Genomic DNA, 25,330 nt, shown 5'->3' on the forward strand with positions numbered 1-25,330 from the left:
CCGCCGACGGGGCCGCAGCTCAGCTCGGAGCCAGGCCGGAGGCCCGTGGCGCCTGCGCAGTGCGGCCTTCCCAGCCAGTCCCTCAGCCGGGCGGCCTAGAAGAGGCGGAGGCGGCGGCGAGCGGGCCCCATGGCAGAGAGCGCGCTGGGCCAGGTGGGAAAGGCCTCGGGGGGGAAGCGGCGGCGGCGGAGGGGGCCCCGCTGGGTCTCCTGAGGGGGGAGGCGCCGCCTGCCTGCCTGCCTGCCTTCCCGTTCCCGCCTCGCGCGGCGGGGGGAGGGGCGCCAAGGCTCCCTCAGGAAATGGGGGGGGGAGGCAGGTGAGCCCCGCCCCATGGGCCACGTGACGGGGGGGAGAGAGGCGGACGCCCCCTGAGGGGTTTCCATGGGGGGTCCGGGGAAGAGACCGGGGGACCTGGAACGAGGCCTGGGGGGCTTTACGGCCTTCCTCCTCCTCCTCCTCCTCCTGGTGGCCGAAACGGACCCCCCCCCAAAAAAAAATCCCATTTAAACACCCCCATCAACCCTGCGAGGCGGGATAGGCTCAGCGGCTGTCGCCCCCCGAGGCGGGATTCGAACCCAGGTCCTGACCATCGGGCCTTGCCTGCCTCTGATCCCCCTGGGCCAGGCGCTGAGGGCGGGGGGGGCGGGGGGGGGGAGAAGTTGGAAACAAGTCTCCAGAGACCAGCGCTGCTTTTCCCGTCGCGTAGTCGTAGGTTCTGCGTGTCTCTCTCCTAATCTGTGACAAGGGCTTCCTGGGAGGGAAAGTTCAGTTTGCATTGAAAAGGTAGAGAAGCATTGGATTCCAGCTTGGTATTTAGTAAACTTTGGAGCAGTCTAAGTCTTCTGCCTTTGAACTTGGTACGTTTTCATCGTTACTGTTGTACTCAACGAAATAGAAAATACAGTGGTACCTCGAGTTACAGACGCTTCAGGTTACAGATGCTTCAGGTTACAGACTCCGCTAACCCAGAAATAGTACCTCGGGTTAAGAACTTTGCTTCAGGACGAGAACAGAATTCGTGCTCCAGTGGTGTGGCAGCAGCAGCAGGAGGCCCCATTAGCTAAAGTGGTGCTTCAGGTTAAGAACAGACCTCCGGAACGAATTAAGTACTTAACCCGAGGTACCACTGTAGAACATAGAAAAATAAAGTGCTGGAAAATGTTCTGCCCCGCATTGCAAGTTTTAATCGATTACTGAAATCCCAAGATGTTTTGGTAGCTGGATATTTTGATAGTCTTTCTCCTGCTTTGGAATAAGCCACATGGGCTTGTGTGAAGATTCACCTCCTTAATTGTTTTTGGGGAAGGCATGTGAGGCTTTGCTTATTTCAATAAGACTTTCTGGTCATTGGCTGCAGTTAGTGCTGTTTATTTAGGGCTGAGGCTTATTGCTGCCATTCTTTGTTTTTTATAGGTGGGTTTAAGTGTGTGGACGTTTTATGCTCTTTGTTTTGAGAGTCGTATTGGACATTTTTAATTTTACATACTCTCACCCTAAGGGCCTAAGGTGTGTCACACCATTACACTAAAATACAACATTAAAAACAAATTACAATTACAAAAGTAGGGTGGGTCCTAAAAACAGAGTAAGCCCGCAATTTACAAGGGGTTACATTCTGGGAAGTGTGCCAAAACTAAAATCAGGTTGGGTGCAATGTCAGGTGGGGTTGCCAGAGCTTTTTTTCCCCTGGACACCCATCCCCTTTCTACCCAGTTTTTCAGTTTTAACGATTATTTTGCTAAATGCATAAAGCTGAATGTGCACAGGTTAAATGTGCAAAAGTTGTGTGCTAGAACAGGCACAAGTGGTCAAATGCACTCCTGGCTACTGCAGAAAGCTGGGCACGCAGACTTAGGGCTACATCTAAGAGCACACCCAAATTTGTGTTGTGGTTGAAACTTTAATTTTCTTCATCACTGTCCAACCCCTGGAAAAAATCTGTAATTATATAATTGCTTTTCCTTTTATTCTGAAAGTATTAATTAAGCTACATTTCTCATGTAGAGATGCTGGGAACTGATTTTTACTGTCTCGGTTATAGAAGTGTTGTGATTGATGATCATCATCAGCCTTGATTACAGGTTGTTAATTGTTACCGTCTTGCTCATAAAGCAGTACGGGAGAATACCCACATCAAGGCCTGACGCTCATTTCTCCTAGCTTGATTAAATTATGTGGGCAAGGCCTTTGGTCTTCCAAAGTTTGGGATTATCACAGAGGTGGTGACGCATGACTTTCAGGGATGGGATGGGGTTTTTGCAACTAGTCTAATTGCACGCTGGGGAAGCCACTTTGCCAAGGTAGGTGCCCCATTTTGCTTTAAAAGCCATTGTGGTTTTGAAGATTTGGGGTTTAGATGGTTGCAGGTTGTCTGACTGTGCAGGGAATAGGGAGGGCCTCTCTGCCTGTTTGGCATTCCAGTGCAGAGCTCTTGGAACCCTTTTCTGAGGTGAGAGTTCTGGGAGCATCGGGGCTGCCTTGCAAAGGAAGTGTGGGAGATGGGCTGGCTAGAAGCATTTGTGCCTGTTGTTACTTACGGGGTTGGCGGGAGCTCACTCTTTTCGGCTGGTCTTCCAGAGTAGGGCATGTGATTGTTGTGTGCTTTGGAGGGTTTGTGGGGAAAGTAACAGCTGGGGCAAGCTGTTCCAGGGTGTGTGGATGTGGGTTTCGGTTTGCAGGAAATTCAGGAACTGTGAGCGGGAGGAAAGATGAGTCTCTAAAGGGCTAGTCAGAAACATCAGGAATAATTTTCTGATAGTAAGAGCTGTTTGGCAGTGGAATGGTCTCCCTTGGAAGGTGGCGGACTCTCCTTCCTTGGAGGTTTTCAAGCAGAGGTTTGGATGGCCATCTGTCAGGGATGCTTTTGCTGAGATCCCTGCATTTCACAGGTTGGATGAGATGACCCTCAGGGTCCCTTCCAACTTGTGAGTCCCTTTTATCTTGTGGGGCTTGAGTTGGACTTTCCGGCTCCTTTACAGCTAGTGGTCTGTGTTTTGTTGTTAGTATTAATAGGATTATTTCAGAGTATCTCAACCAGTTAATTGGAACATTACATTCAGAGAGGGAACTGAAATGCAATTCCGCTGTCATAGTTAGCACAGCAGAAAGCCTACAAGTTTCCCAACAAAAGCGTTAACCTTCATTTGGAGGGCTGCCACTTATCTTTGATGGGTGTGTGTATAAAAGAAAGGCCATGTGGCTGATAAAGTCCCAGCTGTTGGAATGAAAGATAGGCTAGCCAAGAGCTTCGATGATAGTACAGTACTGTAACAGTATTTTATTATTAACAGCATTTAATAATACAGAAGACTTCTATATAGCTATCAGTAATTTTAGGTATTTCTTCAGGATATGAAGCAATTCAAATAAATTTACTTTCTAGTAAGCTATGTAGGCTAAGGTTTGGGCTGCAGTGGCATTTTCCAGGTTTTTTTTATTTATTTTTTTTTTTTACTAAACTAGGAGAGCTGGGATTTAAGGTATGAGCACCAAACTTTTTTAGAGTTTGCTTTGTTTCTTTTTTTTATAGAAATTTTTATTGGTTTTTCACCTTTTATAGAGACAAATACACACACACAAAAAAAGACAAAAGACAAAAACATGTATAATTTCAGAAAATCCTACTTTCATAACCTTGTTCCCTGACTTCCCCCCACCCCCCTTCATGCATCCCAATTCCCAAAATTGTGTCAGCAAATTGGTATTTCTCTTCTTGATCATCTTAAAATTACCTCTTTTATAAAGAAAAATAAATTTTTTCTAAGTTGGACTCAAGTTCTCTTCCATTGATTTCCCAATTTGTCTTAAATAAAAGTCATATTAACTAAACCCAAAAGTCTTGAGTGTTTTTACAATTCTATTCTTCCCTCCCTCCCATCCCCGGTTTCGTCCCTTCCCAATACATGTCCAAAATATCAGTTCTTAGCCTGGGTTCCTCACGTCCGAGGCTTTCAAATCTCTTTCAGTCCCTCTCCGCCGGTCTTGTTGGTAATCCTTTATGTCCGTCGTCGAATCTCGAAAAAGTTCTGTCACCATCCATCCATATTCTCTTCCCACAAGGGCATTTGGAAACAACTGCTGAAAAATTTCCACAAAGTCTGCATCTTCAAAGTCAAAGTCAAAGTGGAGGCCCCCATCATATTTCTTTATTTTAAGTTCCTGTATTCCATAAATAGAGTTTGCTTTGTTTCTATCAGTATTGAGTGCACACTTTCTTCAGATTTTGGTTAGTTCTCTTCGTCTTTGGATGTGTATATGTGTGTGCTTGCTTGTCAATCTCATACTGCTCTCTGCCTCCCCCACCTGCTGCCCTCACCTTCAGATGTATCTGAGAAGTGCAGGTACAGCAAGTGGTATTCAACCAAAAGTTTTACTCCAAAAACGCCCATTGAAATTAATGAACCTACCCTAATCATGTTCCTTAATGTCAGTGGGTCTACACTGAGTAATATCACCCACTGTTTACAAATTGGGGACAGTTCTTAAATTAATTATCTTTAGCCAGTAATTTGGTTTTGGCCTTCAGGCTTCCTTTCTTCTGATGCCAGAGGAGAGAGTCTGAAAACTGTTTGCTTCTCACTCAATACTTGACAAATCCATTGATTAGGAGAACCAAGATGCAGAACTGTAAGTCAGTTTTAACTCTGATATCTAGGATTGTATCCCAGTCCAGCCACTGATGCTCAGGGTGTTTTGGTGCACGTCTCATTCATTCATCCTTGGTTCTTCAACATTTTTATTCCCCTCTATCTGGGGATGTATAGTGTCAGCTGCCCTTGTTTTAGGAATCTTATCCCCAGCAGATGATGATGATGACGATGATTTTCCACTTCAACAGGTTATTTTCTAACAGAACAAGAGGAGTGTCTTGTCGCTATGCAGAGTTCAGATCATAAGGAAGACAACAGTAACTTGAAAAGCGAGAGCATGGGCAAGGACACTGATGCCAAGAGTGAGCAACCAGCTGACTTCAGCACGGAGATCATGAGTGTGACGGAGATGGAGCAGTCCCCTGACAACTCTCCCGGCGACAACACTCTGGAAGAAACTACCCAGGACAGTGAAATGGCAGACAGTGAAGCTGCAAAGACTGGTGACCCTGAACCTTCATTCCCTCCCGAGTTTGAAAAATTCTGGAAGGTGGTTGAAACTAATCCACAAGATTTCACGGGCTGGGTCTATCTCCTGCAGTATGTAGAACAAGAGGTAAGCAAGTGGTTTGTCTTTTTCTCTCCCCTGTCCTCTTTCAAATGGGCAGTGCTTCAGTACGTCATTGCTGATTTTGATATTTCAAGCGTTGCCATAACCCCCAAAGTGTTCCTAGCATGCAATGAAATAAACAAGAATTTAAAGTACAGGATATATTAAAGCATCTGATACAAATAACTGGTCATCACCAGCTGGTTCAAAGGTCTTGCAACATTGTCTGGAAGATACTTGTGTTTTGGGGGTTTTCACAGCAGGGAGAGAAAGTTCAAATAATAGAGACAGTTGCTTTCACAACAACTGGGAAGGTCCCTCTGCATGCCTAGGCTGTTCTAAATTAGACAAATTAGAAGACTATTTGCAGCAGGCTGTAAATTCTTAGACAGCAGTTCTTAAACTTAGTATTTCTTTGGATCGTTGAATAAGTTTTTGTTCTACAAATCAAATCTATATAACTCATATGGTCCAGCCCTTTGAAAAGAATAGTTCTGGTTCTTTAATACAGATAGCACTAGACTAACTAAAGTACTTCTTGAGAGGGTTTTTTTTTTAATCCCAAAGGCTAACTTTCTGAGAGGTATCCCTTTCATTTTGGTGGTTTTCACCCGTTGAAAGCTTTCATAAAAATGTTGGCTTTCCATTGCTGGCCAGGATTTTGAGCATGTTGTGGAAGAGCATTCCAGAGTTGAGGGGTAGTGATTGTGTATGCCTGTCTTTGTGCCGTTGTTCCACAGATTCTGCTCATTGATAAATACTAGAAATATTCTTGTTTATTTCTTTATAAGATGGTTGTGAAATCCAGAGGAGGTTGTGATTTCTAAGGTTTGCAGGACTTCTACTTTTCCTTCAGCCTTTTCTTTTGTTGTGCATGGATGAAGAATGTCCAGGCAAGCAGCCCCTGTTGGTTGGCTCTTTTAAAAAAAGTGCTATTGTTCTGGATTTGGGGAGGCCTCAATTTTGACAGAACTTCCTCCTGATAATGTGTGGAATGACCTATGCAAAGTCTAAGACCTCTGAAACTGAGCTGTGTGTTTCCCCCCCCCCCAGAACCATTTACTAGCTGCCAGAAAAGCCTTCGACAGTTTTTTTGCACACTACCCATATTGCTACGGCTATTGGAAAAAATATGCAGACCTTGAGAAGCGGCACAGCAACATGAAGCAGTCGGACGAGGTATGTAGGCTGTGGGTTTCAGCTGTTGCTCTTGGGTCCTGTGAGCCAAACACCGACCAAACCACAGAAAGTAACTCTTTGGCTGCCAGAACCTCCCACTCTTCGTACAGGGCTTTCTGTTTGCGCTTGTCCCTCCTTGTGGCACTCGGAGCTAATATCTTCTCTCTTTGTTGGCAGGTGCGTTAAACCTCTACTACAGTTTGTCAAGCTTTGCAGTGCAAGCGTCTGCATTACACTGCAGCTTAACAAGTAGGGCAGGGCTTTTCTGTCACTTACGTTATACATTTATTATTATTTCGCAAAATTCGAACACTGTGGTTGGTTTTGCTGGTCACCATTGCTACATCTTATTGCATTTTTGGTCAGACGCTGTCATTGGTGCTCTAGAGGGTCTGTGCCCTATGGTCTGTACCCCAAAGCCTGCCCACACAGCCTGGTCAGATGCAGGGACTGCTGCGCTTTGAAGATCAAGACTCCGCACGTGGAGATCAGAGCATTGCCATGTTCTAGCCAACCTCCACCCAATGGTAATGGTAGATTATTTAAACAAAATTCCAGTACATTAGTATTTCTTAAGGTTCACCGGATAACACAGTGTTGCCTCTCTTATGCCACCTAAGTAAGGATTCGAAAAATAGCCTTTTGGTGTTCTCTTTGTAGGTATATCGAAGGGGACTCCAGGCAATACCTCTTAGTGTTGATCTCTGGATCCATTACATAAACTTCCTCAAGGAGACGCTGGATCCCAGTGACCCTGAAACTGTTGGGACCATTAGGGGGTAAGTTGTTTGCAAAAACAATCCAATATAAACACCCTGTGGGGTGGAGTTTTGCGTAGAGCTGTGCTCGGTCATGTGAAAAACAGCCTTCTCATTTTCCATCTGAGTGGAATCCCTGTTGAACAGAGGGCAGGCACACAGCTTCTGCTATCCAAGCTCCTGGAGTAGACCACTGGGGTGTGAAATTGAAACTGTTTTTTTGCCAAAAGCACTCGTCTGAACTGGTCTTGGGAGACCTGGATGTAGACCTCTGCTCAGCCCGCAGCTCTCAGCTTGTAATGTTTTTGAGTTAACAGCAATTGGGGTGGAGAAACTTCCTTAAGGGACACATTCTTCTGTGGGTCATGTGCCCTGCATGCCAGTATGCCTGGAAGCACCCCATGCTCATTAATTCACACACAGAGGTTTGTTTTGTTTGGGTTATTGTTTTGATTATGCATTTTGTGTTTTCATCTTGCATTTGTATGGTGTGAACTGCCCTGAGATCTACGGATAAAGGGCATAAATTTAATAAATAAATTTAAAGGGGATGAATTTAATAAATAAACAAATTAAATAAATAGTAGTAGTAGTAGTAATTTCTGGCCCACATGCCACATCCCATTCATTCATATTGTCTCCAGCTTGCATTGAGGGGGAATACTCCCCCCGCAAATGCAAATTGCCTGCATCAGGACACTCCAGGCATTAGAAGTGGAAGCTTCACCCCTTTGCCCCCTGCTGCTGGGGGGTAGCCCTCCCCACCCTGACTCCTGTAGTTTGGAACCCTGAGCAGGGGGGTATTCCCATTGGAATGAAAGTGAAGCCGTCACCCACTCCGCCCCGCATGCAAACTACTGATACGGGGACCTGTTTGGGGCTGCAACCCAAGGGAGTGGGGAAAGGATCAAAGCCTTGTTGTTCCCCATGCCAAAGTCCTGATCTGGATTAGATCTGCATTGCAGGTGGTTGGACTAGGTGACTCCCTCCCCTCCCCGGGGGCCCTTCCAAGTCTGCGATTCCACAAAAGAAATACAGGCGCCCGCCATTTGCTGCATTTCTGTGCTGGCCGGGGCAGAAGAGAAGCCCTTCCATCTGCATCCAGCGTGGAATCCTCACTGGCCAGATGGAGTCTGCAGGGCAGAGGAACGTTCCCCATCCCTGCCTTAAATTGAGGGAGGGGCCAACAAGGATTAAAACGCATTATAGGCATGTTTTGTAAATTTAAAAAAATGGTTCACACGGAATATTTTCTGGCATTGCACGGTGAGAACTCTGATCGTTTTCTGTGTCATCACAAATTTCATTCTTTTCAACAAGAGGGTGTGGAAGTCTGCTTTTAATACCTTCTCCCTGTTTGGTTAATGAAATGCGTTCTGTGTTCACATTTTTCACTAGTTGCTGTTAAAGCCAATTTGTCAACTGGAGAATTCAGTCAAATTGAAATAAACTTTCATGTCACCACATCCTTAGTCTAGTGGTCTTTTTGAGGGTGTTGAAGAAAGGGTATTGTTTCGAAAGAGTGAGGGAGTTTTTTGTTAAATTTTACACTGGTTTGTCTTCGGATCTTAAAATTTTTACATTGTCACTGATGGAAGGAAAGCGCTTTTGATATTTTGCATCAGTTCAGGAATTGGGGGTGTAGAATATTGCAGAAATGACATCTGAGCCAAAATCGCCTAAAAAATGAACAGTATCAAATTCTATCAGAGCAGTCAGATTTAAAAGGCTGATGATTACTGTTTTCTGATAAACTATGGTTTTGCAAAATGTGAGCAAGCCCAGTTTCCCCCTCCGCTTTCCCCTCCTCCCCTTCGGAGCCTGGAAGGTTTGGTTTAGTGTCCTGGGTCCAGTCTCCAGTGCCATCTCCAGGCAGGGCTGGGAACAGCTCTCTGAAACCCTCGAGAGCCTTAGCCAATTCTTGTGAACAGTGCTGGGCTAGATAGACCAGGAGGTGGATTTGGCATAAAGCCGCTTCCATTTATCCCTTTAATTAATTTTCATACCATCCTTCATCTGAAGACCACAGGGTGATTCACAATTATTCATAAGACAGAGAATTTTGGGTGCTATCCATTATATATTAAGCAGCCAATGAGTGCATGATTTTGCCATGTTTTATTTTTTAGTGAGTGGGAGAAACTCTAGCCACCTGAGCAGGATCTGTGCTCAGGACTAATGAAGTATTTCCATGATGACATAAATTGTCTTACCTCCCAGGACCTACGAACATGCAGTCTTAGCTGCAGGGACAGATTTCCGCTCTGACAAACTCTGGGAAATGTATATAAACTGGGAAAATGAACAGGCTAACCTGAGAGCAGTGACTGCCGTATTTGACCGCATTCTTGGGATTCCCACCCAGCTTTACAGCCATCATTTCCAAAGGTAAGGAGGTTGTTAAGGTTGAGTTAGTGTTACACTTTTGGTTTCTGTAATGTCCTATTATTGCAACACTGAAAGGCCTTGAAGTTGTTTTAAACAAATGCATTGTTAGTTGCATGTTTGTTCTGGTTGTATTCTAAAGGAGGAAATTGAGACGACGTTACACCTGAGCAATGTAACTGTGAAAATGTCATGTGTAGTGGAGCATCTAATAATTTTCAGCACTTTATACATGGCATTCATTATGATGATGAGCACTTATAAATGTTCTGCCAGGCATGTATTCTCTGCTAGGTAGCATAATTTTATCTGTCCCAGAGAAATAGCTTGGCATCTGTAAGAGCAGTTCAGCTACGGAAAGCCCTGGTAATTCCTGATAGGGTAGCAAATCTTCTCCTTGGGCACAGACGCTTGCTGTGTCATTGTGTTGTCTGTGAGCTGGTTGATGGGCACAAACTGGATGTCAATTTCTTAAATGTTTCCCAGGGGTTACATTCCTGAATTTCTGACTAACTGCAAGTGTGAAATAGAGCAGCAGGGGTGGCTTTCTGAGTTATTTGTGGCAATGCAGCTGAGCTTCAGGGCTTCCTTTTGGAAGATGAATAAGCTCCTAACAAGCAACTTAACATCTTATGTTAGTGGGGTTTTTTTGTAATATGTGATTATAAAGAAGAGCTGCAACGGTCAAGGGCAACCAGATGAAATGAGAAAAGGCGTTTCTGGAAAGCAAGGCCAGCTGGTTGCTTATTAAAAAGTAACAAATGCAACACTTGCCGCCTGGGTTCTTCCTAGAGCAGTTTCGTTGTGGCAAAGAGCTGTCCAGTTTCATCTTAGAACAGTCCACAAATTCATTCTCATTCTCTCTCTCGACTGTAGGTTCAAAGAGCATGTCCAGAATAACCTGCCCCGGGACCTTCTTACTACTGAACAGTTTATCCAACTGCGCAGAGAACTCGCTTCTTCCAATAGCCATAATGGGGAGGATGCCCCCCCTGGAGATGACCTCCCTTCTGGAACTGAAGATATAACTGACCCTGCTAAGGTAACTGTGCATAGCTTGCCCTGTTTTTTTCCTCGGGGTTAATAACAGCAGTTTTGCATAGGCCTAATTTATTCAGCTGCTCATAAAACGCCTGGATCTTTTGCTGACTAGAGCTCTTTGAAGCACATTCAGAAGCCGGGCGTGTCTGTATCTGGTGTCATGTTTCCGCATTTGCCAGCTGCCGTCCTTTGCTTTCTGCCTTTAAAGTTATTCCCTGCCTTGTCTCTCACCCATAGCAGCTCTCCTTATTCCTGTCCTAGTTTTAGCACATGTGCTTCTGAAGCCTTTCTTCTTGATTCTGGTTAGAGTAGAGCCTGAACTGACGCAAGATCTGACCTTTAGCATTTACAGTGGTACCTCGGGTTACATACGCTTCAGGTTACATACGCTACAGGTTACAGACTCCGCTTACCCAGAAATAGTACCTCGGGTTAAGAACTTTGCTTCAGGATGAGAACAGAAATCGTGCTCTGGCAGCATGGCAGCAGCAGGAGGCCCCATTAGCTAAAGTGGTGCTTCAGGTTAAGAACAGTCCTCTGGAATGAATTAAGTACTTAACCCGAGGTACCACTGTATTTATACAAGTAGTTTGCAGACAGGGTCTACCAGTTTTTGGCCAGCATTGCTGCTGAGGCAGATTGGTAGTCACCTCAAACCCACTTCCCCATTTCCCCCCTTTTTTCTGGCTTGGTCATTTCTTCATTTCTCTCTAAATGTCTTTAGGTAGCAATATCCAAATCCCTCCTTCCTGCCTTTCCTCAGCAAGGAGGGTTCTGTTACGGGTTCCTAAATACCCTGATGATGTAGCTACAAGACATGTTGTCTTATGGAAGCTTTTGCCAATTTTACTGAACCTTTTTATGTTGTATACAGCCTTTATATACTTTTATGAAAAACGCGGATCATAAATACTTTAATAAATAGATAAAGCCCTGCCTTACTCCCAGCTGAGGAGGTGGGTGGATTACCCTGCAGCTGTTGGGACGATTCCAGCTCAGCTCTGCAGCTTCAAAGGTAAGGGGAAGGCTGGCTACCTGTCACAGGAAGCAGCACCTCAGGCAGCAGAAATGCTGAATCCTGTTAACAGTTCCCTTCACCCAAATTTGGAAATGCTAGAGTTCCTTCTTTCAAAAGATGGGGATAAGGAGAGCTGTCACTCCGTGTATTTGAGGCAACAGATCTGTGGCAGGGCCTATGAAGCACAGTGAGCAGCAGAAGTGCCGTGCAGGGTGCTCCCTACCCCTTTGTTATGGGTGTTTAGAAGAAAGAAGGATATATAAGCAGCTGCCAGACCTATAGACCAATGATCCATCTAGCTCAATATTACCAAATCTGACTGGCAAGAACTCTCCCAAGATTCTCAACCAGAGGTCTTCTCCTGTTGCTTTAGGTGGACATAATGAACGCGGTACCTTGAATTTGGAAAACTTGAATTCTACCCTTGAGTTAGGTACTTGTTGTTCTCCTTCGCTGTGGTCAGACTAGAGGTTTGTCCTTAAGAACTGGATTCTGCAGATCCCAGGCGCTGTGCTGGCAATAAGAGTCCAAGGACATCACATTTCAAAGTCCCAGCCGGGCAGATTTCCTCTTGAGCACTCTGTGTGTGTGCTTGCTTCGGAAGGAAAATTTTGAAGCTCACTGCCTCATAAAAGCGTGTCTGTGTCTGGATTTTGTCAAACCCTTTCCTTTCTGTATTTGTTTAGCTAATCACTGAAATAGAAAACATGCGTCACAGAATCATTGAGATTCATCAAGAAATGTTCAATCACAATGAGCATGAAGTCAGCAAGAGGTGGACCTTTGAGGAAGGGGTAAGTTCCTTTGCATAACATGCTTTTGTAATTCCGTGGAGGAGGAGGCAGCAGCAGCCGCTTTGGACTTCCATGGAGAAGCTGTTTCTGGCATTTGTGGGTCATGTCCAAAGCAGCTTGTAGTTGAAGCGCACAAACATACCTTTTGAGCCGCCATCTGGTTCCACAGACTTCATCCACAAGACTTGCTAAGCGTCAGTCCTACAGTTCTTCGTATGCTTGCTAAGTCATTTGTACAGTGAAATAATGGCTTGCCTAAACAAAAATGTTTTTAGCAAGCACTGAAAAAAGTACAGTGAAGGTGTTTGCCTGATGTCAATAGGCAGGGATTTCCTACGTGTAGGTGCTGCCACACTCAAAGATTGACTTCTTATGCATTACATGGCACCTGTTAACAGTGCTGGTTCTGCAGATGGAAGCAGTCAAGTGGGCATATATAAGGCAAAGTGGTCTTGCAAGTAAACTGATCTCAAGCTGCCAAGATAAAGGTTACACCTTGAACCTGAACCTGTAGCAGATTGAATTGTTGCAGATTTCTGAGCCAGAGGTATCACTTACTCAGAGTGGCAATTCTACACAGAGGTGCCATTGCATCAGCATTTTTTGTGGTTGCCTTACGGGAACTTTCCCTGTTTGCTGCTTGTAGGCAGGCCCCCTCAGCGATGAAAGAAGAGTTGTTTAATCCCTCAGATAGCGCATGCCCGACAAACTTGAGATTGCAGCCTTATCTCTTGCTTGCATTTGGAATTTCATGTGCCTTCTTTGCTTTCTTGCCCTCAGGATTGCTGTATGTGTGTGATGTGTAGTATGTCTTGTTGGAGTCATTTTATTTAGCAGTTTAAACCGTCTGAAATGTCAAAGGTGCCAAGTTCAGGAGCTTTACATTGGCCCGAGATTATTTCTTCACTGTAAGGGCCAATAACAGTGTTCTCATCTGATCTCCAGTTGGCTTAGTTTGCATAAAGTGAAAACGAACTGTCTCCTCCTATGACAAATAACTGCAAAGTGCTGTTTTGAGTAAATGCACAACCTCTTGATTGCTGGGTGTGGTAGGTCATCAGTATTGCTAGGCAGGGGCCCTGACTTGAAAGCAGCAGAATGTAGCCCCCAGGAGCCCAGGGCAGTACCAGCCGCCTGCCTTGGCCAAGGGCTTCCTACCCTTAAGATGACTTCAAGCGGAGTTAAGGTTATCATAACATTCTGCCTAGAGCTTGTCTGTGGTGGCGGCTTTTGGAGCTCCACCTTGGAGGAAGAGGTGAGTGAAATGGGATGTGTTGCAATCTGTCAAGGCCACCCAACTTGGGCAGGTCCTAAAGCAAATTCATACTTTGTAGATAAAGATAATCCTGAGTAACTCGGGTGTGGCTCCACATCCCTTTGTATTCCACTCATCTTCTGTTGCGGTCAGCAGACTTTAATTAACAGCTTTGCATTCGACTGGGAGTATTTTGAATATTAGATACACATTTAATGGGCTAAAGTACAAGCTTTCTCTTGAATCCAAATGGCAGAGGGATATACCTGTATAGTATAGCTTTTTCATCCTTAATACACTTAAAAAATAAAAATCCAGAGGGATTGCTGTGTTAGTATTTTGCCACAAAAACAGCACAGAGTCTTCTTGCATCTTGAATTGCGGTTCCGGATGTCTAGTTAAGCTTTCTAATCCTACCCTTCCCCAATGGCGTTCAGGGCAGGCCAGGCAGCCTCTCCTAGCAAGTTAGACTAAGGCAGGGGTGGAGATGTTGTTGATCTCTGGCCTGTATCAGCCCCAGCCAGCATGGCCTCTGTAGTCCACCTCTGTAGTCTCGTGGTTTCAGTTTTTTAATGGCACTTGTATACACCTTCATGGCTGAGCAGGGTTTGCAACTGGGGTCCCCTATTTTGAGGTTCAACACAGTGCATTTTTGGAGTCTGCGCTACACTTCACTGATTGCTTATTTAATTTAAAATGTGTGGACTGCTTTTCTAGAAAGTGCAAATCAGAGTGCAAAAAGACCAATGAAAATCATTGAAGTCAAATTTCCTGTTAACATAATTCATATATTTTCATTTCAACAATAAACACAAGACATCAAATGGCTGCTATAACAAAAGCATAGTAGTTTGTGATTACAGCCATACCTCGTGTTGCATTAGGTTCATGTTGCATCTTTTTGGCTTGCGAACGCGGCAAACCCAGAAGTGTATACTTCCGGGTTTTGCCGTGCACAGAAGTGGCGCTCTAGTTATTGACTTTTTGGGGTGCAAACGGCACCCCAGAATGGATTGAGTCTGTAACTAGAGGTACCACTTGTATATAGATCCTTTATACTCTCTGGAAGCGATACCTGAAATCTTGGGGCATACAGTCCTCATGCCTCTTGGACTACAGAATTATCTGCTTGTAGGCAAGCCGAGCACCTGTGAAATTAATTGATTTCTGTATAAATGTAAGGATTCATAAGTGAGGTTGCTTGCTTGATGTCTTCAGTACCCCAGCTTTTCTGGAAGCAGGGGCTGGTGGTTGCTGGGCAGAGCACTTTCCCCCGTGAGATACAATTCCAGCCACTGTGTCCCAAGACAGACAGATGCCAACAACCAACCAAAGCTCTCTCTCTTTGAAGCCGTAACACCAATAGCAAATTCCTTTACAGGCTGTGCTGTTGCTTCAAATGTAAAAATTTGCCACAAAATACAAATTAACAGTTGTGACCATATATGAAGAATAGGCAGTTTTCCTATTGCGTTCCCCCTTGCAAGCAGCTCAGGGTGGCCAGAGTTCAGTCCAGCGTTAGGCAGGCATGCTTAAGCCAGGCTTTGCTGGGCTAATGAGGGCAGATAGCCGGCAACAGGTGGCACTGTTGTGAAAGGATCTGCACTGGCTGCCCATCTGCTGCCAAGCCGTGTTCAGGGCCCTTGCATTAATTTACAGAGCCTTGAACAACTTTGGTCCAGGGCACCTGAGGGGTTGCCTGAATCCTTATATCTCATCTCAGTCACCAATATGATATTTAGTGGCGCTGCTGATTATCCCCCAAGTTGGAGCAGGCTCCAGTGTTATTGGCCCGGTCTTGAGGAATGCTCTTCCAGCAGAGATTCAGCCAGTGGTTTTTGTATTAATTTTGAAATGTTCATTGAAAACTTTCCTATGCCCCCACCTAATGTGGATAGTTAAAGAATAAAATAATTTCTGCTAGTTAGCCAGTGATCTGTGATTTTTGTTTTTTGTAGTTTTGTAATGCTCTGATACTTATATTTTTAATGAAATTGCAGCATTCTTGTAAATGTAATGAGACGTTTGGGACTTCTTACCAACGCAGCTGCTTCTGTTGTCTCCTTTGATGCTGCTTCTGCTCAGGGTGTTTGCTTGTCCATAGGCTCCAAAGAATGTGGGGTGTAGGAGAGATGAGATCCGATCTCTGTTGGATACTCTTAATTGACTTAATAGCGTCTCAAGATTTCAGAGTCAAGTGGTTTTTTAGGTGTGGCCATTAAAGAAGCAAAAAATTATAAAGTGGGATAGATCACTAGATCCCCATGTTCTGCTTGCTTTACCCTTCTAACTTAGTGTCTGAGCAGTTGATTTTTTAAAAGTCCCATGATCCTGTTTCCGCCGTCTCACCTAGCAGCTTGAAGGGAGCAACTTCCTAGCAGTACAGAACATTTGCAAGTTGGAGTGGTTTAGGAGTTCTCCTTTAGAACACAGAGGGTGCTTAGAAAAGAAGAATGCTTTGGCCCAAATCTGAGCAAAGGTTGTATTTTGGTAATTGGGGAGGACTTTTGAGCAAAGCCCCCCTCCTGGTGGCCATGAGATAAGAAGACAGGCCCTTTTGGATTGGTGATGATTCAAGAGTAGGAGGCAAAAGGGTACCAATCAGTGGACAATCCTTACAATGCAGGGAGGTAAGAAGTTAGGCTCCTTAAGAGCTTGAGGGTGTGCAGGGTTGGGGAGTTAAGGCTGAAAACCAAAGCGGATTGTAAAGAGCGCCAAAAAGATTTCTCCAAAGTCAGTGAATGAGCAACGAAATGGCAAATGAGAATCGGCCGAAGTGTAAAGGATGCACATGAGGCACAATGAGCAGATTATACTCGTTAAAAGAACCGTAGAGGAGGCCCAGGTTTGGCAATAAGAAGCAATGGAAAGAGGGATCTTGCCATTGCATCCTACTTGGAATGAAGACATCTGTTTGGCCACCTTTGAGACATGCTGACTCTTCTGTGTTCTTAAGGAATGCAGCCACTTATTGAATTGAAACAGAGCAAGGCTGAGAGCTGTGTATTCTTATTGGACCCAAGAGTTCTGTGCCTGATCTTTGTTAGGTCTTTCTGTATAGGGAACTTGCTAGCTTGGTCAGCTGTTCTTGAAACTACACTTCAGGGGGTATAGGGCTGATCGCACATTAATCCATGTATAAATTAATGTGTGGAAGGAGCAACAGTATTATTCCGGAGGTCTGTCCATGACTTGTGGAGGGTCTTCAAACTTGTGATTGTCTCCAAGCTGGGCGCATGGAGGCCTTGTTCACAGGTTTGGAAAAATGTAGGGGGAATAATGCAATCCACCTCTCTCCTCCACATTCACTTATATATGGATGTGTTGATTCTGAGCAGGCCTTCGCTTAGATAGCAGCAGGTTCCAGTTTCTCACGTGCTTGGCGGGATTAAGTGGCAGATGAAAGTTGTTTTGCCGCCATTGTAAAACTGGTTTACTTTCCGTTCCCTTGGTTCTCCTCCATTCCAGATAAAACGACCTTATTTTCACGTTAAACCTCTGGAGAAAACTCAGCTGAAGAACTGGAAGGAGTACTTGGACTTTGAGATTGAAAACGGGACTCATGAGCGAGTGGTGGTCCTCTTTGAGCGCTGTGTGATCTCCTGTGCCCTCTATGAGGAGTTTTGGATCAAGGTACGGGGCGTGTCTCCCACGCACAGCTCTCTGCCTTTGCAAACATTGATGATCAGTGACTAACCTTCTGTACTCTTGTTTGAATGTTGTTCATGTATAACTATATCTGTTGCATTAGGAGATGGTCTGCTTGCAACCAGATTTGACAGCTGCATATGCCAACTTCGTTGCCTCTCTTCGTCCCTCCTTACAGAAACTAGTCTAATGGTTCAATAAAGGTGCTGAATGGGTTTAAACACAAGAATTTTATAGTTCTCTCAAGTATTTAGCAGCCCAGAGTAAGCTGTGAATTGTTCAGTCTCTGCTCTGTCTTCAAATGCAGTATGCCAAGTATATGGAGAACCACAGCATCGAAGGAGTGAGGCACGTCTACAGCCGGGCCTGCACAATACACCTCTCAAAGAAGCCGATGGTGCACTTGCTCTGGGCAGCCTTTGAAGAACAGCAAGGTGAGTGAGGAGCCGGGTCTCCTAGAGGAAGGAATGGGTAGCAGAGGCATCCTTCAGCCAAACAGAACGGCAGGCTCTTGGAGGCTCACTGCTCAGTCATTTATTTTCTCTACAAACTTAAATGCCTCCTTGTAAGCCACTCCATGAAGAAGACTATAACAAGAATAAAAGCAAATGAGGATACATGCACTTTTTTCCTTGCCACAGGATAAGAGTAAATGTAAATGGTCGTGGACCATCTGGAGATACGCATATCCCAGTATTTTGATCATTTGGCAACCCAGGAAAGGTTGCTCATCCGTGGATGAAACAGCCACTGCAAATTCTGGAGAAGTGAATGAGGCCCTATAAACATTGATAGTAGGGCACATCTTGAAGGTTCAGGTCTTCTGCTTAGGACCGTGATTGGCATCTCAGCGATCAGACCTGACTGAAAGACCAGTGCTGTACAGAGGATTCAAGGAGGTGCTTAATGCCATATCCCTGCTGTAACACTTGACTCCTCCTCTCCTAGTAGCAGCACTTTTTAGGGTCTCTTTCCAGTATCCCTATGGGGATTACATGCCTGCAAAATAGGAACACTTGCCGTTTTCCTCTAACCTCACTTTGCAGTCTGTGCTAACGTTGCTGCTTCTCTGAATTGGTTGCAGAGCCTGGTTAGAAGGAGAGATTATGCAGATGGTAAAATTTAGCAAAGTTTGTGACTCTAGTAGCTGGTAGTAAAATGTAGATCAGGGTGTATTTAAGTGTCTGTATCTTCTATTTGAAGTTGAGGATCTTTTCCAGGACATTGCAGAATCTGTGCATGGAATCTGCTGGGTGTGTGCAGACACAGACACTTGCCACCCATGACGACTGTAATCAGCCCTCCTTGCAGGGAGACTCCTGTTTTTATCTATCTACTCTCAACCTCCGCACATCTGAGAGCACACCCTGCTCCTCTCCACGAGAGTGCCAGAGGGCTTGGCAAGAGGCGGAGGAATGTCTCCTGCTGCTTGGAAGCGACTTCCACTATTCCCGCCTTGAAACTGCACCACAAAGGAGACTCCTGAGGAGGGCGCTGTGTGCGCTGCTGGACAACTTGAGGGCTGATTTATGAACACCTGTGCATTGATTCTCTTAGTTTGTTCCAGTTTCTCTGTTTGGTGTGAAGGAGATATTCATACATATGGGTTACATACGCTTCAGGTTACATATGCTTCAGGTTACAGACTCCGCTAACCCAGAAATAGTACCCTGGATTAAGAACTTTGCTTCAGGATAAGAACAGAAATCATGTGGTGGCGGCACAGGTGCAGCGGGAGGCCCCATTAGCTAAAGTGGTGCTTCAGGTTAAGAACAGTTTCAGGTTAAGAACGGACCTCCAGAACGAATTAAGTACTTAACCCGAGGTACCACTGTAGTGGGTTGTTGCTTCCTACTTCTCTGGAAGGCGGGAATCAAGTGACCTGAACAAAGTCTGGTGCTTGAAGCCCCCACCTCCCTTTCATGCCCATCTGAAGCTTAACTCAGCTAGAGTAAAGCCAAAACTGATTTTTGGGTACCTGGCAGGGAGTTGTGCAGGAGGACCCCAAGGGGCTGTTGGCTGATTCCAGCTAGGTGCCATTCCACACCCACACGTTTCCCCTTGCTTTTAGGGAATATCAATGAAGCCCGAAGAATTCTGAAGACCTTTGAGGAGAACGTTTCAGGCCTGGCCATGATCCGCCTGCGGAGAGTGAGCTTGGAGCGGAGGCATGGGAACATGGAGGAGGCTGAGCACCTGCTCCAGGAAGCGGTGAAGAACGCCAAGTCCAGCTACGAAGCCTCCTTCTTCGCGGTCAAGCTCGCTCGGCACCTTTTCAAAATCCAGAAGAACCTCCCCAAAGCCAGGAAAGTGATTCTGGACGCCATCGACAGAGACAGGGTAGGCAGCTCTCGGAGGAGGGCTAACTGGACCCCTTCCTTGCCACCTCTGCCAAGGGGCTCCCTTGCCTGGCAACAGTGATGACGACTCTTGACTCTGCAATGCGTCTTGCTGCAACTTGGAGACACCAGTCCCTCTAAACTGATGTTGCCAGGCTCCCTTCCCTACACACCATGCCCCAAACTCCAGGCTTCCCTCCAGAGAAGAGCTAGCTTGGCATGGCCGTGTCTGGGGTGCCAGATCCTGGGGCTGTAATGTGGCCAGGGGTGCAGCATTCTCCCTTTCCCCAGTTCCTGGGCCATAGATGTAGGTGCATTTCCAGAAGAATCAATAGAGACGTTAAAATGGGAAAGGAGCCCCATACCTCACGGCAGAAGACCCTTCTCAGTACTGGCTTAAGGCAACGGCAGCAGGGGGCACTCCAAAGTTCTGTGCATTACAAATATGCATATTTATGTTAGATTCCATAATAAACGCATAGAGGTGCACTCACTAAAATTCATTTTTTCAAGGCATTGAGATCCGGTGCATGTCTCTAGGCAAGCAAAAGTTTTTCCTCCTCAGGAAGGTACCAGCCCCTCCCTAACCTCCTGCAAGACCTTTGTGCCTTGATTGGGCCAGGAGGTGGAGGGATGATTCTGGTGTTCTAAGATGCACCTTGATGATACCGTGAATCCCTGAGGAGAATGCAGAGAAGACTGGTGCTCATGGGATTCTTGGTTTGCTGTGCGTCTGCCTACTTAGAGGATCTTGTGCATGGCTAAATTGAGCCATCTAATTTTTGGAAGTGTAGTTGCAAATTAGTCCCGGCATGAAAACATTTCTGAAAGAGGAAGAGGTCTTGCAGGCACAGCTTGCTCCCCCTGCACCCAAGCAGAGGCTCCACCGCTGACATACCATTCAGACATTCTCTCCTGTAATTTCAATATATTTAACTACCTCATCATCGTGGTTGTAATAATTGGTGTACTTCTCTTGAATATTGCCATCTGAATGTTTCTGTATTTAATTTATTTTGCCTAGGATAACCCCAAACTGTATCTCAACTTGCTGGAAATAGAGTACAATGGAGACCTAAAACAAAATGAAGAGAACATCATTGCGTGTTTTGACAAAGCGATCAGTGGCACGTTGGCTATAAAAATGAGGATTATATTTTCTCAGCGAAAGGTGGAATTCCTTGAAGATTTTGGTCTGGATGTGAACAAGTGAGGTTTTACATGTGCTTAACAGCCTTAGGGGAACTGGACAGTGTCTGAGCCCGTTTTAATGCCTATTAATGGCATGTACGCTGCAGACAAAGTTCAGGAGGGTTGATGAGAGGCCATTCTTTGTAGAAAACGGTTCTTCCTGCTAAAGGTTGCAGAAATTCTGGCCCTGGGAGCAAGTGGGGTTCTCTTCACTGATGCCAACTTCAGTAGAGGATTTAAACTACTGTGAGCCAGTTCACAAACTTTCAAAATGGAAATGTTTCTGCATCCTGCACTGTCGAGCAGAAAGGCCTAATCTGCAGCCTCTTTTTCCTCCCCTCTCCTCTTTGCAGGCTTATGGATGCCTATGAAGAGCATCAATCCCTTCTGAAGGAGCAAGAGTCTTTGAAAAGGAAAGCAGAAAATGGGTATGAACTGTCTTGTTTAGCAGAGAGCAGTGAGGGTGTTAAGGCTTAGCTGCAAAAGTCTGTCTGGGCTGCCCTACTCCAAACTATGCATTTTGGTTCACCCAATAGGACCATGCTTCCTTGGGGTGGGGGTGGGGGGGAGAGACACAGACGGACAGACAGACAGGCCAGAGTGGAAGCTCTATTCCCGGATGTGCTAAAGAGTTTTTCTGAAAAAACTGCCTCTACATGGAGGTGGGCAGTCGAGAATGATCTGATGCGCCACTTATGAAAATGTGCCTCATAATTATTATTATTTTTATTTATTTATTTGTACCCCGCCCATCTGGCTGGGTTTCCCCAGCCACTCTAGGTGGCTTCCACAGAGACCAAAAATACACTAAAATGTCACACATTAAAAACTTCCCTAAGGGCTGCCTTAAGATGTCTTCTGAATGTCAGGTAGTTGTTTATCGCTTTGACATCTGATGGGAGGGCGTTCCACAGGGCGGGCGCCACTACCGAGAAGGCCCTCTGCCTGGTTCCCTGTAGCTTTGCTTCTCGCAATGAGGGAACCGCCAGAAGGCCCTTGGCGCTGGACCTCAGTGTCTGGGCAGAACAATGGAGGTGGAGACGCTCCTTCAGGTATACTGAACTGAAGCGGTTTAGGGCTTCAAAGGTCAGCACCAACACTTTGAATTGTGCTTGGAAACATACTGGCAGCCAATGTAGGTCTTTCAAGACGGCCGCTCCCAGTCACCAGTCTAGTTGCCGCATTCTGTTATTAGTTGTAGTTTCTAAGTCACCTTCAAAGGTAGCCCCACGTAGAGCGCATTGCAGTAGTCCAAGCGGGAGATAACCAGAGCATGCACCACTCTGGCCAGACAATCCGTGAGCAGATAGGGTCTCAGCCTGCGTACCAGGTGGAGTTGGTAGACAGCTGCCCTGGATACAGAATTGACCTGCGCCTCCATGGACAGCTGTGAGTCCAGAACGACTCCCAGGCTGCGCACCTGGTCCTTCAGGGGCACAGTTACCCCATTCAGGACCAGGGAATCCTCCACACCTGCCCGCCCCCTGTCCCCCCAAAACAGTACTTCTGTCTTGTCAGGATTCAACCTCAATCCATTAGCCGCCATCCATCCTATAACCACCTCCAGACACTCACATAGGACCATCACCGCCTTCACTGGTTCTGATTTGAAAGAGAGGTAGAGCTGGGTATCATCCGCATACTGATGAACACCCAGCCCAAACCCCCTGATGATCTCTCCCAGCAGCTTCATATAGATGTTAAAAAGCATGGGGGACAGGACAGAACCCTGAGGCACCCCACAAGTGAGAGCCATGGGGTCTGAACACTCATCCCCCACAACCACTTTCTGGACACAGCCCAGGAGGAAGGAGCGGAACCACTGTATAACAAGGCCCCCTCATGTTTAAATGCAAGCACTCGAGAGCTTTTTACTCTTTTCCCATGAAGCATTCGAAGCAAAGGAGGCAGCATTCAAGCAGCAGCTCAGGTTCTTCAAACTTAGGAAACTTCCAAGGCTGTTCTTCATATTAAGGGGTGGCCAGGCGACTGGCTTCTTCTTGTGCTGAAGATAGATGAGGAGCAGGTGGCTTTAAGTTTAACGGCCCCCCTCCCCGGGTTGATGGGATTGAATAGCGCCCAAGGCTTGAATTCCTTGTCAAATGTGTAGCGGGGTTTCTATGCTTCTGGCAAATGACATTTAGTTATTGGGATGTCAAGTCTTTGTTTAGAAAACTTGCGATGTAGCACACGACAGTAGAAAGACATCTCCCCCAACCCCCCCCCCCACATAAATTAATATAATTAGCTCATCAGAATCAGGAAAAAAAACTCCAAACAATAAAAGGAGATAATCAATAGCTTGAAGGCCTGAGCAAATAAAAAGGTATTTGCCTGGCATTGGAAAGACACCAGATTTGGTGCCAGGTGAGCCTTGCTGGGTATGAGGTTATTACACATGTTGCAGCCAGAAATTCCCCCTCACTGATCACCTCCTGCCTAATTTCAAAAGGTTTGTGGTGGGGACTGTTGAGGAGGGCTTAGATGCAGGGGAGACCCAGCCAGATGGGTGGGGTATAAATAATAAATTATTGCTGCTATTATTATTATTATGGAAAAGGCAGTCCTTTTAGAACTGAGGAATAAGATATAATGCTTTTGTAAACAGTTTAGAGGTTTACTTACAGTCGAGTGCTATATAAATTGCCATATTTTTCGCTCTATAACACGCACCCGACCATAACACGCACGTAGTTTTTAGAGAAGGAAAATCTGTAGGCATGCCACCCGTAGGCATTCCCTCCATAACACGCACAGACATTTCCCCTTACTTTTTAGGAGGAAAAAAAGTGAGTGTTGTGCAAAAAATACGGTATGTTAAATAAAGGAAATATTTCAGAGCAGAGAGGCAAGTGCAGTATCTCAAAGGAAGGGGCCTGGATCCCTTCCTGAAGTGGGGGTCAGGGGAACAGAGATGTTTTGTTCTCCCCCCCCCCCAAGACAGCTGAGTTGTCCTGCCCTTCCAAAGTGGGCCACCATTTGTCGTTCCCTAGAGGGTGGGGAGGTGACAGAAAGGGAGCTGGGGGTGCCAGAAGCCCCCTTCTCCACCAGCTCCTTACCATGCTGGGATATCAGACAGTTAAGATTCGAGGCAAAGCAGACCCAGCGAGTCGAGGACTTGCTAGCTAGCTGGTGACTTTTCCATCTCTGGGCCCTCTTCTCTGTTGAATAACAGCAGCGCATTTCTTGCATCTTGCAGCTGCGAAGAGCCAGACGAGAAGCGAGTGCAGGGTGACGAGGCAGCTCTGGCATCTGGGCAGATGGCGGACGGAGACATGCAAGCCAACCAGGCTGCCTACAACTACAACGCTTGGTACCAGGTGAGCAGCGGATACGGGGAAGTTTTCGGGCTCCCCTTTGCCACGCAACCCCTGCCAAAGTCAAGCTCTGCCATGACAGGGATTCAGGCTTTAAAAATGCACCTGCAATATTGCAGCGGTGGAGCCGTTTAGCTCTTGGCCCTTGGCAGAGTTTTGCGCAAGTGTGGAAGGCGCAAAAAGTTTGCTAACGCATCTTCCCTCTTTTGCTTCCTCCTCTAGTACAACTACCCAAATGCATGGAATTACGGACAATACTATCAGACCTCTTCCACCTGAGCAGAAGAACAATTTGAGCAGAAACGGGGTGTGAAAGTGTTTTTGGTTTGTTTTATATATATATATATATATAAAAATGGGGATGTGAACAGACAGTCACACAATCCTTTTGTGTTTTCTGCATGTGCGGTGAACTGATGTCCACAGGGTTCTTGTGACAAATTCTTGTATTAATTGGTATCTTGCTGTATACATAGTTTATCAGGATTTCGGCTTTCCTGTTAGAAAAAAATCCAAGAAATTCCAATAACATCTGTTGAATGCTGGCGAAAGTCAGCTCTCAGCAATGATCTGAAGGCGGCTAGAACAGGTTCCGGGAAATGGTGCTCTATGTGAGTTTCCTGCTCCTGTCCCTGAATAAGTTTCAAATCTACACCCTTATCCAGGTCTGTTTTGGCTTTGAGTTTACAGTTGCAGCATCCAAAAAAAGAGAGATTTTTAAATATATATATATATATATATATATATATATATATATATATATATATGGGTGGGTGGGACTACATAATGTGGAAGGGCATCTTTTGGATTTAAAGAAGTGACAAATGAAGTGTGTTGCTAGAACCATGCTGTGTTTGGGGTGGGTTTTGTATTGAATTTTCATGTATAAGTTTAGAAAGGTTTGTTTAAAATGTCCTTTTTTTAATAAAATTGTGCAAATTGAGCTACTTCTCGTTTCTTTTGGTCTAGAACAGTATCACAGTTGTCAAATATACTACTACCAAATAACACTTCAGAGGCTTGAAAGCTTCTACAGCGCAAGAATATGTTTTTCTCGTGAGAGCTACAGTCTACACTAGTAATAGCTGGAGATCAGCAGCCAGTGCTAATTGGGCTCTTGTCCCTTCCGTCAACCTGATTTTCAGAAGTTTTCCCTGCCCCATAGCAGAAAAAGTGGCTGCCTTGAATAGTCTCTAACTACAGGGG

At 45.6% G+C, this 25,330-nt stretch overlaps 1 protein-coding gene across 1 annotated transcript; it reads left to right on the forward strand.

Moving 5' to 3' along the window:
* PRPF39 (pre-mRNA processing factor 39) lies at positions 1–25,067 on the forward strand. The gene is made up of 14 exons (XM_082229992.1): positions 1–153; positions 4,838–5,205; positions 6,253–6,378; positions 7,039–7,157; positions 9,357–9,524; positions 10,398–10,563; positions 12,267–12,374; positions 17,098–17,262; positions 17,585–17,711; positions 19,349–19,617; positions 20,641–20,825; positions 21,161–21,235; positions 24,007–24,127; positions 24,347–25,067. Exons 2-14 carry the CDS (start codon positions 4,876–4,878, stop codon positions 24,401–24,403), a joined length of 2,016 nt encoding a protein of 671 aa, XP_082086118.1. The 5' UTR covers positions 1–153; positions 4,838–4,875; the 3' UTR covers positions 24,404–25,067.
* The last annotated feature ends 263 nt before the right edge of the window (positions 25,068–25,330 follow it).

This window comes from Podarcis vaucheri (assembly GCF_965113315.1).
Source record: "Podarcis vaucheri genome assembly, chromosome: 1".
NCBI classification, from domain to species: domain Eukaryota; kingdom Metazoa; phylum Chordata; class Lepidosauria; order Squamata; family Lacertidae; genus Podarcis; species Podarcis vaucheri.

What these genes read in the sequence shown, in the direction of transcription:
- PRPF39 (XM_082229992.1), top strand. Translation starts at nt 4,876, where the DNA reads ATGCAGAGTTCAGATCATAAGGAAGACAACAGTAACTTGAAAAGCGAG. An exon ending in GGTGGACCTTTGAGGAAGGG is followed by an intron (nt 12,375 to 17,097) that starts GTAAGTTCCTTT and finishes CCTCCATTCCAG; the next exon opens with ATAAAACGACCTTATTTTCA. An exon ending in ATGAGGAGTTTTGGATCAAG is followed by an intron (nt 17,263 to 17,584) that starts GTACGGGGCGTG and finishes CTTCAAATGCAG; the next exon opens with TATGCCAAGTATATGGAGAA.